Here is a 12771-nt window from a genome sequence, read left to right as displayed (position 1 = left end):
GAGGAAGGACACCACTTTTACTGGGTCAACACATCTATCCTACAAGCCAAACAGAGACGCACACGAGAGTTCCTAGAAGCATGGCATTTCAACTGGAACTCTATCAACAAACATATTGACTTGGACCCCATTTACCACCCTCTGAGAAAAAGAACAAGAAATGACATCAACAACCCAAGGAAACCTAAACACACAAATAGAAAGCAGGTCATAACACCAGTGCTTCACTGGGGGCTCACTAATGATGTTACTTAGTGTGGTAACGAAACATCTGAAAACGAACCGTCCAGCTCAGTGAGAAAACGTACATCTATGTTTCTACAATAGCACCTTTCACACCTGTGACTGGAATCACCTAGAAGTTAGGAGATACAGAAGAACAGCTTCACCACTTGCAAGTTCTCATACAGTCAGGAGACCATTCTAACATTGATCTATATTGCCATTTCCTCACTGTCTCTGGGTCAAAATCCTGGGACTTGCCCCTTAATAGCATAATGAGAGCACCTTCATTGCAATGACTAGAGTGGTTCAAGATGATGGCTCAACAGCATCTTCATGGGACAGTTAGGGATTAACAACAAATTCTGGCTCCCAGTCTGTGATGTTTGCACTCTGAGAATGAATTTAAAAATGTTTATGGCTCTTAACTCCATATATTTAGGTAATGTATTTAGGTAATGTGAATCCTTAAAACAATGTTTCAATTCTGAGTTGTGCTTAGGATTATGTAACATTTGAAATGTATTATTGCAAGATGTGAGAGTTTGCAGTGTCTCAATGAGCCTGTCTCCCTCATTCAGCTATAATCGTGGCTCCACTTACAATGTGTTTGTGGGTAAAGGGCGACTGATTGCTGGGATGGATAAAGCTCTGATTGGGATGTGTGTGAACGAAAGACGCTTCATAAAAGTGCCACCTCACCTGGCCTATGGCGATGAAGGGATGCGTAAGTAAGATTGTAGCTAATGCCATCTTCCTCTTTAATGTAATTTTGAATTCAACTTTGTTTTGGATCTTCAATAAATATTTCTTCATTAGGGGGCTGGACCACACTTAAGGACAGGCTGGAAAGGCTAGGACTTATTTTCCCTGGAGCATAAGGCTGAGGGGTGACGTTATAGAGGTTTATAAAATCGTGAAGGGCATAGATATGGTGAATAACCAGGTAGGGGAGTCCAAAACTAGAGGGCATGAGTTTAAGGTTTAGAGGAGAGAGATTTATAAGGGACATGAGGGTCAACCTTTTCACACACAGGGTGATGCATAGAATGAGTAGAAGCAGAGGAAAGTGGTAGAAGCAGGTATAATTACAACATTTAAAGGGCATTTGGGCAGGTACATTAATAAGAAAGGTTTAGAAGTTTATGGGCCAAATGCAAACAAATGGGTCTAGTTCAGTTTAGAATACCTGGTTAGCATGGATGAGTTGGACTGAAGAGTCTCTGTTTCTGTAGTGTGTGACTCTGTGGCTCTGCAAGATTCAGACTCACACCAACGTCCTGATTTTGTTCTTGGCTCTAATTTTAAATGTTTATTCCTTTGTCTGGACTTAATCACCAGAAGAGAGAGCTTTTCTGTATCTGCCCTATGACATTTTTCTAAGATTTTTAAAAACTTCAATTCGATAACCCCTCAGTTTCCTGTACTCCACAAAATACAAGCCTAGCCTATGCACAATGTTTTTGTCATATAACTATGTATACCCTGGTTCCATGCTAGTACATTGTACTATCTTGAGGGTAATGTATCCATTCTGAGTACTGATATCCAGCAATTAATGCAGTTATCTAAATGACTTCTGTAATTTTTAATATACAGCTGATAAAATCCCACCTGATGCTACCTTGTTCTTTGATGTATTGATGCTTGATATTTGGAACCCTGAAGATAAAGTGAAAATTGAAGTTCACTATAAACCTGAGAACTGCAGTCGTGTTGTACAAGTGTCTGATTTTGTCCGTTATCATTATAATGGCACTCTCCTAGATGGTACATTTTTTGACTCCAGGTATTGCAACTTTATTTACTTGGCATATATTCATTACAGTTATTATTTGATTATTAATCATTTTGGTGTTCATTTGCTGAAGCTGTTGTGTGCATAGCTTGACCTCTGTTACCCTCTACTATCTGTCTTGACCTTCTAGCCACACTCGACAGCGAACCTATGACACCTACATTGGAATTGGATGGTTGATTCCAGGCATGGATGAGGGGCTGCTGGGTATGTGCATGGGTGAGAAGAGGACAATCACTATGCCACCTTTCCTGGCATATGGCGATAGAGGGGATGGTAAGACAGCTAAATAGCATCATTGCCTTTTTATCTGACTGTATGAAATGTGAATATCAAGTGGAGTACAATATGTCTGAATCTGCAGTTATATTTCAGCTTATGAGCTGATCACTAATCAAAGTTAATTAAATGTTTTTGAGGATGTAGCTAGTAAGGTAGATACAGGGGAACAAATAGATAAAGTATTTACAAAAAAGGTTAATTGGCATGATAATGGCTCATGGAGTTGAAAGCAATACATTAAAATTGACAGTAGATTGGCTGAAGGACATTTTGCACAGAGTGAGCATAAATGGGGTATTTTTAAGTTGGTAGGTAGATGTTAGTGGAGTACTGTAAAGATCACTGCTGGGCCTTCAGCTGTTTAAGAACGAAGTAGGCTATTTGACACTTCAAGCTTGCTGTGCCATTAATAAGATCATGGGTGATCTGAACTGTTTTTTTGTCAAGATGATATCTTTCTGTGTTCCTATTTTCTGATTTTGGACTGAAATGGGACAAGAACTGTTTAAAATAAAGGATTACTGAAGGTTTACTACAGACTTTACAAAGGAAGTTACCTGACATGCATTTATACAGCTGCTGCCTCAAGCATTGGGAAAGCCTAGCTACAGATGAGCTGGAGCCAGGGACAGTGTGTGAATGGAGATTTGGCTGGCAACAAGTCGCTGATTAGTCTGTGAAATGGTGACCAGTTATTGATGATAAATGTATCCTGCTCGCTGACCTTTTGGAGTTTTATAAAATAATGACAGGTATAGATTAGGTAAACAGCCAAGGTCTTTTCCCCAGGGTAGGGGAGTCCAAATTAAACGGCATAGGTTTAAGGTGAGAGGGCACAGTTTTAAAAGAGACTTGAGGGGGAAACTTTTCACAGAGGTTAGTGTGTGTATGGAATGAGCTGCTAGAGGAAGTGGTAGAGGTTGGTACAAATACAACACTTAAAAGACATTTAGATATGTACATGAATAGTTGAGAGTGTGGTGCTAGAAAAGCACAGCAGGTCAGGCAGTATTCGAGGAGCAGGAGAATCGACATTTCAGGCATAAGCCCTTCCTCAGGAGTCTTGTGCCTGAAACATCGTTTCTCTTGCTCCTCGGATGCTGCCTGACCTGCTGTGCCTTTCCATCACCACACTCTCGATTCTGATCTCCAGCATCTGCAGTCCTCACTTTCTCCTCCATCTACGTGAATAGGAAAGGTTTAGAGGAATATGGTCCAAACACAGGCAAATGGGACAGGTGGATACCTGATTGACGTGGACGAGTTGGATAGAAGGGCCCACAGTGGAGATATTTGCATCGTCAACAGCCACACGTGAGGTGCCAGCACTCTGTTTGACAGCACTCCCTAAGACCCTACCATTAACTATGTATGTCCTGCCCTGCTTTGTATTACCAAAATGTAATACTTTGCATTTATCTGAATTATATGCCATATGCCATTTGTCAACCCACTGGCCCAGTTGATCATGATGTAATTGTGTTCTTAGATTACCTTCTTCACTGTCCACTATACCACCAATTTTTGTGGCATCCGCAAACTTACTTACCGTGCCTCCTGTGTTCTCATCCAAGTTGTTGACGTAAATGACATTGGACACCGCAACAACCCACTACCACTACCCTCTGTCTCCTACCATCAAACTAATTTTATGTCCAATCACCTAGCTCTCCCTGGATCCCATGTGATCTAACCTTACTAACCAAGCTACCATGTGGAACCTGTTAAAGGTCTTGCTAAAATTAATGTGGACCATGTCTACAACTGTGTCTTCATCAATCTTCTTTGTCACCACTTCAAAAAACTCAATGAAGTTTGTGAGACACGATTTCCCACACACAAAGTCACGCTGACTATCCTTAATCAGTCCTTGCCTTTCCAAATGCATGTTGATCCTGTCTCTCAGAATTAATAATCACTTACATTAGGCTCACTGGTCTGTATTTCTCCGGCTTTCTTAAATAACGGCACAACATTAGCCACCCTTCAGTTTCGTGGCACCTCACCTGTGGCTGTCGCTGATGCAAATATCTCCACTGTGGGCCCTGCAATTTCTTCCCTAGCTTTCTATAATGGCCTGGGATACTTATTCTATGCTGCCTAAAAACTGTGCTTCCATTGCTCTTTCTAAAAAACATTATGACCCTCTAAAATCTCCATTAAATACTTAGATGAAAATACATACAGTAATGTATTTAAGTTTGCTGATGATTCAAAGGAAGGTGGACAGATAAGCTGTGTGAAGGCTGCAAATAGGCCAGACAGAGAGGCAGAAGGAGTGGATAAGTGAATAGACCAAAGATGGTTGATGGATTATAACGTAGGGAAGTGTGAAGCTATTCACTTTGTCAAAGGGTAGGCAATTACAAACCATTTGAAGAAAAGTATATTTTATAGTCGGATATCATTGCAGTAACTGAATTTTACATGTAACATGTTTTATTCTTTGTATGTTGGCGTCACTGGTCAAGCATTATTTTGCCCATTTCTAACTGCCATTGAAAACATTGTGGTAAACTGCTGCCTCAAGTGGCTGCTGTCCATCTCACTTGGCTTTTCTGTAGTGGTTTGGAAGGATTGGCTTGCTAAATGTGGTTATTGTCCATGGCTAACTTGTGATTTCTACTTTAATATTGCAGGAAATGATATTCCCTCACAAGCTACTCTGGTCTTTCACGTGACTTTGGTTGATTTTCACAATCCTAAAGACAGTGTTGCCATTGAACAGGAGTTTGTTCCAGATCCCTGTCTCAGGAAAACCAAAAAAGGAGATTTTGTGAGATACCATTATAATGGCACACTTATGGATGGCACATTGTTTGATTCAAGGTATCTTTGTCTTGGCTTGTTACAAAGTTCCAGTTGGCTTTATTCTAGTGGCATTTGTAAGAGATTAAAAACAATCAAATCCTTGAGATCTTCTGATCAGATGATCTTTCTAAAAAAAACTTGAGTCTTGATGTGTTTGAGTTTTAAAATATTAAGTTTTCAAAACTGAGAGTTCTTTACACAAAATAGTCTCATTTCTTGAGACTTCTTTTCATGTCTAACTTGACATGCCCCAAATCATGTGAAGATTAGATGAAGATGGGTACATGTCCTAATAGTTGTTCTGAAGATGAACATGGCTCAAAGTTCTTTCAACTAAAGCTTCACAAACCTGCTGTATTGTTGCATACCTGCAAAAGGCTATTTCATTCCTAGAAGAACTTATACCACCAGTCCATGAGGTATTGAATATTTCACATCGCTTCTGAGTTATTACTATGCAGAGTGAAGTTCCTGAAGAAAAGCTTTTTGAAAAGTCTCGAATACTATTACCCCTCTGGATGTTGTGAGCGTGTGTCAGATAGAAATAGTACAGACTGGGTCAGTCGAGTCTTCTGTTCCCTTTTTAGTTCTCCGTTGAAGTCTGGAGTGAGGAAATGACAATGTCTTTTTTTTCAGCTATTCCCTAAATCAAACTTACAATACATACATAGGGGAGGGCTACGTTATTGCAGGGATGGAAGAAGGATTACTGGGCGTGTGTATTGGAGAGAAAAGGACAATTATAATTCCACCTCACCTGGGATATGGTGAAGAAGGAATAAGTAAGTTGTGTGTAATTATATTATTTTCTCCAACTTTCTGATTTTAAAAAGAATCGAAAATAAATAAATCTAAATAAAGAAAAGTCCCACAGTATTTTAAAATTGCAGTGTAACTTATGTATGCATTTCTGAATTTATTTGTTTAATGTATTTTCTACTTTACAAAAATTTGTTTCACTTGAAATTTAATGAAAATTTGTTTTTTAAAAAAAAGGTTTTCTTCTTGACGGAGAGATCATAGAATTGTTTCATATCAGTGTTAAGCCATTCTAGTTAAAGTGAAAAATCAATGGCATTTGCACATTGTTCAATTATTGGTATTCAGTTTGCATAATCCATAAACTTGTTCCTAACAATAGGATTACTTAAGCATTTTGAGCCCTGGGCTCGTGTCTCTTGGACTTCTTCCTCCAGCTCACTACATTGAATCAGTAACCCTTTTAAAGAATGATTTCACTCATGAATTGAATGCTCGTTACTCAAAACTTTGTGCCAAAAGGATTTTTTTCTGGATGATAACCAGTGTTCCTCTGTCTTTCCTTTTCGTAACTGAAATAGGTGGATCTATCCCTGGCTCGGCTGTTCTAGCTTTTCATATCCATATGATTGACTTCCACAACCCAGCCGATAAAATAAAGATCAAGACCTACCACAAACCCACTAACTGCACTGTCCTGAGCAAGAAAGGAGATTACATCAAATACCACTACAATGCAACATTGATGGATGGAACAAAATTAGATTCTACGTAAGTATTGCTATTTCATTTGATTTATTGTTATGACATATACCCAAGTACAGTGAAAAGTTTTGTTTTGCAAGCAGTTCAAGCAGGTCATAACAAATGAGGACATAGAGATCATAGGGTGCTTAGATAGAGCAAGGCGTACATAATTATGGCTGCATAAGTGATGCAAAAAAGCAAGGTCAATATTAGATTTGAAATTAGAGAGATCCATTCAGCAATCCAATGACAGCAGGGAAGAAGCTGTTCTTGAACTTACTGATGTATCTTCTGCCTGATGGAAGAGATTGGAACAGTGTATTACCAGGGTGGGAGGGATCTTTGATGTTGGCTACCTTTTCGTGGCAGCGAGAAGTGTAAATTGAGTCCATGGATGGGAAATTGGCTTTCCTGATGGTCTGGACTGTGCATAGTTTTCTGCAGTTTCCTACAGTCCTGGCCAGATCAGTTGCTGTGCTAAGCTGTTATGCACCCAGATGGACTGCTTTCTATGATGCATCTGTAAAGGTTGGTGAGGGCCCTATGGACATGCTGAATTTCCAAAGTCTCCTGAGGAAGAAGAGGCAACATTATACTTTCTTGACATTTTATGTTCGCTGCTCGTTGGATGCTGCTTGAACTGCTGTGCTCTTCCAGCACCACTAATCCAGTATTTGGTTTTCAGCATCTGCAGTCATTGTTTTTACCTTGTTGATTTTATGTGGGACGTCTAGGATACATTGTTGGTTATTGTCACTCCTAGGAATTTGACGGTCCTGACTCTTTCTACCTTAGCTCTGTTGGTCTAGGTAGGGGTGTGTCCTCCTCCTTTCTTCCTGAAATCAATGATCAGTTCTTTTGTCTTGCTGTTATTGAGTGAGAGAGAGAGAGAGTGTGTGTTACCATTGCACCATGACACCAAGGACTTGATCTCCTTCCTGTATTCTGCCTTATCATTATTTGATATCTGGCCTTCAGCAATGGTTTCATCAGCAAACTTATAGCTGGAGTTCATATGAAATTTAGTGACATGCTCGTGAGTGTACAGTAGGGGGCTGAGGACACATCATTGCAGGGTGTCAGTGTTGAGGATTATTGAGGAGGAGGTTCTGGAATGCAGTCTGTGGGTCAGAAAGCTGAGGATCAAGTTCATAGCATTATTATGGAGATGGAGTACCTTTTCTGTGACTTATTCTGATTGTGAAACTATTTTTTTCCAAGTGGAAAGCTGACATACAGGGTCACTTGACACTTTAGGACGATTCTGAACTTGAACAAAATCTTGGGATTGCAGAGAGGGGAAATTTCAGGAGGAGAGTTTGGTCTAGGAGAAACTAGCATTTACAAAGTGCTGTCCCTGACCCCAGGATATCTGTGCTTTATAGATAATTAACTTGTTGAAATGTAGTTACATAGGGAACATCACAGACAATGAGAGAATTTCTTGCATCACATCAGTGACTAAACATCCTAAGTACTTCCCTTGATGTGGGACATCTTGAGGTTGTGTAAGGTTCTATAAAAATGCAAGTCTTTGTTTTACATATCGTGGATAATTTATTTAATGTTCATTGAGGAATAAATATAGGACAGGACACTGTGAGAACTCCCTGCTCCCCTCCTTATAGTAATCGGGTGATTTTATTTTACGTTCAACTGAGTGAAAAAGTAAGCCCCGGTTTAAGATTTTATTCAAAAGTCAATATAGCTGGTGTGCAGCACTCCCTCAGTAATGCACTAAGGCAATAGCCTATATTTTTGTGCCCTAGTTTTGGAGAGGAACTTGGACCCAGCACCTTTTGACTCATAGATGAATGTACTACATATTGCATAAAGCTGAGTTTTTCTAAATTCATTTGTGATATTTTAATGGAAGTTATTGAAGCATGTGGGCTTCATGGGCTTGATCAGAAGTTATTGTCTATCCTACATTGCACATGAGAAAGTGGTTGTTGCAGTCCATTTAGATCATAAGATCATAAGACATAGGAGCAGAAATTAGGCCATTCAGCCCATCCAGTCTGCTCTGTCAATCGTGGCGGAGAGGTTTTTCAACCCCGTTTTTCTGTTTTCTACCCGTAACCTTTGATCTCCTTGGCAATCAAGAACTTATCTCTCTCTGTTTTGAATATACTCAATGACCTGGCCTCCACAGCCTTCTGTAGCAATAAATTCCACCGATTCACTACTCTCTGGCTAAATAAGATTAGATTAGATTAGATTACTTACAGTGTGGAAACAGGCCCTTCGGCCCAACACATCCACACCGCCCCGCCGAAGCGTAACCCACCCATACCCCTACATCTACATTTACCCCTTACCTAACACTATGGGCAATTTAGCATGGCCAATTCACCTGGCCTGCACATCTTTGGACTGTGGGAGGAAACCAGAGCACCCGGAGGAAACCCACGCAGACACGGGGAGAACGTGCAAACTCCACACAGTCAGTCGCCTGAGGCGGGAATTGAACCCGGGTCTCAGGCGCTGTGAGGCAGCAGTGCTAACCACTGTGCCACCGTGCCGCCTTCTCCTTATCCTTATCTCCTTATCTCTGTTCTAAAAGGTCTTCCCTTTATTCTAAGGTTGTGCCCTTGGGTCTTCGTCTCTTCTGCCAATGGAAACATTTTCCCAATGCCCACTCTACCCAGTATTGTGTAAGTTTCAGTCAGAACCCTCTCTGTCCCCCACAATATCCTTCTGAACTTCATCGAGTATAGTCCCAGAGTACTCACACCCACATTCTATACACCCACAATGCTGTTGAAAGAATGTCGATATACTTTCAGGTTGAGGGTTTGGCGGGAACTTGCAGGTGATGTTGCAACTTCCCCCAATCTTGTGTGGCTTGCCCGTCACCTCCACCCAGCAGGATCAAGATTTGGTCACAACTTATTTTCCCAACTTTAAAAATTACTAGGTTTCAGCATTTTTGCTTCTGAATATTTTTGGTGTCTGTGGATTTCATGGCTTTGCGAATATTTTTATTAATTAACAGGTCAATAATCTAGAGGAATTAATCCATGTTGGAGGTGATGCCCATCATTACCTGCGTAAAACTCTGTACCAGACTCTCTCTGATTGGGCTGTTTAGTGCCTTGGCCATCTGAAATATATGCTCTGGCCCTTTTTGTAAATATTTCAATGTGGTTACAGGATGCTCCGTGTTAAATTTTGATATGTTGAGAAAATGCAGAGATTTGGTTTCCTGATCGGCTAGGGTATGTTTCAGGTCTGGCGCAGAGGAACATGGTACTAATTTGTATCCATTGTGATTTACAGCCTACACTGGTTAGATCTAGTGTGGGGGATGGGGAGAATCTGCTCCTCACAAAATCATAAGCATATGTTATAGGAGACTTCTGCAGATCTATCAGAAATTCCTGTCCCTTCCACAGTATATCTTTCAAAAATCCCTGCTGCTACAAATATCTACAGTTCACAAGCTAAAGTTGAGGGAGATTCTCCAGCAAGCATTAGAGAGGGAAAGAAGGGTGGAGAGAAAAGACTGACTTTGGTCTTAACCACTCCTTGTTAACTTTATTTTTCTTGTTTTAATGCCAACTTTGCATTCCCCAAGTGAGAATCAGCTTATTAAGTCAGCTGTTACTCAGCTGTAGATTTCTTTTCTCTCTCAAAATGTTATGGGTTTAGAGACCTGAACACACTATCTAGGCTGGCATGAGGGCAATTAGGGATTGGCAATTAAATACTGTTCTTGCCAGTGTGTGTATGGAAGGTGCTATGTAATACAAATTCCCTCTCCATCAGAACTCATCGCTGTAAGCACCCTGTCAGATGACATTTGCAGCCTGTATATCCAGTGAGTTATGTGTTGTATAGAGAGCAAGCCACAGAAACATCTGTTCAGGATAGTATGGAATAAATTTGTTCTTCTCCCCTCGCCTACCATCAGTCAGCTAAAGCCTCAGGTTATGGTTGTTCATTCATTTTTGTTAAATGGGTCATGTGGAAAATAGGTGGTCTGACAGTGAAGATTTTTTATAGGCACACATGCTGACTTCATTATCTTAATTTATGAAAAACCTTTTAAATGTCAGTCCAGATTTCAACTGAGAATTTTCTTTCCATTGCAGCTTGTGCAGTGTTGATTTTAACTTTATTCTGTTCCTCTGCCCAGTATCATTTAAAAATCCTCAGGTAAAATGAAGCTAATGAGCAGTGAGTAAATGGATCAAGTCCTGCCATTGGAATTCACAGAATTTAGCCTCCATTTTAAAGCTCCACGCTAACCTCACTCTACATGTATTTGTACTACTTTTTAAATCATTGCAAAACAAAGTGAAATGTAAGCTGCGAGAACGAGTCAGACTGTAAAGAAATACAGATAGTGAAATAACTCCACAGATGCTGGTATGCTGTCACCAAGTCACCCTTCATTTACACATGGAGAGTCATCGCGTTGATCTGACTCAGTAAGAGCCAGCTCTCAGGATGAGTAGAACTTCTGACACTCCTGTTTATACTAGATTAACAGCCTCAGTCGGAGAACACATTATGTCATGTCCACCTGGTTGACCTTGTTACAATCACTACAAATAGATTTTATGAATGGGCATTGGGATAGCATATGGAGTACACTGTGGGGAAATGTAATGTTATTGTCTTTGTACCAATAGTAAAACAGAGTATTTTTAAAAGATGTGAAAGGGGATATAAAAGTGAATTGCTGTAGCTGCTAAAAATCTGAAACAAAGAGAATGCTAGAGAAAATCAGCAAGTGCGGCAGCATCTGCAGCAGGAGAAACAGTAAATGTTTCAAGTCTGGACTTGAAATGTTAGCTGTTTTTCTCTCTCCACGGGTACTGCCAGACCTGCTGACTTTCTTCAGCTTTCTCTTTTTTTGTGAAAGGGGATATGGTGGTGTAGTGGTAATGCCACTGGACTAGTAATTCAGAGAGCCAGGCTAATGCTTTACGGACACAGCTTTAAATCTCACTACAGCAACTGGTGGAATTTAATATTTAACTGTTGTAAAAACCTATCTGGTTCACTGATGTACTTTCGGGAAGGAAACCTGGCTCCCTCACCCTACATGTTTCTCTAGAACCACAGCAATGTTGATTCTAACTACACACTGAAATGGCCTAGCAAACCACTCAGTTCAAAGGTGTAACAAATGACCTGGGCAGTGATATCCATGTCCCATGAAAGAATATTAATTAAAAGTTTACAGAGATATTTAGGTGTAATCATGCTGAGAGCACAAAAAGCCAGTGTGCATATGAGAAAGCAAATGGCTTCTTGGCCTTTTTCTGCAAGGTTATTGAAATGCAAGAATAAAGAAGTTTGCTGAAATTTTATGGTGCTTTGGTAATTTTTGTACAGTTTCAAGTTCCATGTTTATGGAAGGATATGCATGCATTGAAGGCAATATTGCAAAAGTTCACTAGATCGGTCCTTGGAATTAGAAGGTTGTCCTATGATGATGGTTCAGGAAATTGGGTTTATGTTCTCTAGAGTTTAAATCCATGAGAGGTGATTTTATCAAAACATTTAGGATTATAATGGGTTTTAAAAGGGTATTTCCCTTGGCTGGGAAATCTGTAATAACTGATGAAAGGCTTTTGCCTGAAATGTTGATGCTCCTGCTCTTCGGATGCTGCCTGACTTGCTGTTTTTTAGCCTAGGAGATTCTTAGCCTCTGGGAGGAAGTAGTTGATGTGGCACCACCCTCTTGACTCTGATTTCTAGCATCTGCAGTCCTCACTTTCTCCTAATATACAGTAACTGTACAGTTTCAGTATAAAGGGTTGATTATTTAGAACTGAGGTGAAATGAAATTTCTTTATACAAAATGTATGAATCTTCACAATTATTGATATCAGGCACAGTGGATACACCATCATTCCATATATTTAAGGTTGACGTAGATTTTAGGTGAGTCAGTGGATATTGGGAGAGGGCAGGAAAGTGGAGTTTGAAGAATCAGAGGTGATCTGATTGAAACATGTAGGATTCTTAAGGTAAATTCTATGAGATTATGTCTCATGGGATAGTCTAGAACTGGGGGCATAGTCTCAGAAAGAAAATCTGAGATGAGAAGGAATTTCTTCTTTGGAGGTTGAGAGTCTTTGGAACTCCTGCAATAGAAAGCGATGGAGGCAAAATCCTTGCTATGGCATTATGGG

The 12771-nt window shown here is 40.1% G+C and overlaps 1 protein-coding gene across 1 annotated transcript in view; it reads left to right on the top strand.

Moving 5' to 3' along the window:
- Positions 1–12771, top strand: part of fkbp9 (FKBP prolyl isomerase 9) — a 31908-nt gene that overhangs the window by 2583 nt on the left and 16554 nt on the right. Inside the window, exons 2-7 of the mRNA XM_072571024.1 lie at positions 804–949; positions 1822–2011; positions 2151–2296; positions 4942–5131; positions 5750–5895; positions 6454–6643. Of these exons, the coding sequence (XP_072427125.1) occupies positions 804–949; positions 1822–2011; positions 2151–2296; positions 4942–5131; positions 5750–5895; positions 6454–6643 (1008 nt within the window). The remainder of the gene's footprint in view (positions 1–803; positions 950–1821; positions 2012–2150; positions 2297–4941; positions 5132–5749; positions 5896–6453; positions 6644–12771) is intronic.

This window comes from Chiloscyllium punctatum, chromosome 5 (assembly GCF_047496795.1).
Source record: "Chiloscyllium punctatum isolate Juve2018m chromosome 5, sChiPun1.3, whole genome shotgun sequence".
NCBI classification, from domain to species: Eukaryota; Metazoa; Chordata; class Chondrichthyes; order Orectolobiformes; family Hemiscylliidae; genus Chiloscyllium; species Chiloscyllium punctatum.
The sequence above is the reverse complement of the archived record's forward strand: the minus strand, read 5'-3'. Positions and strand labels throughout refer to the sequence as shown.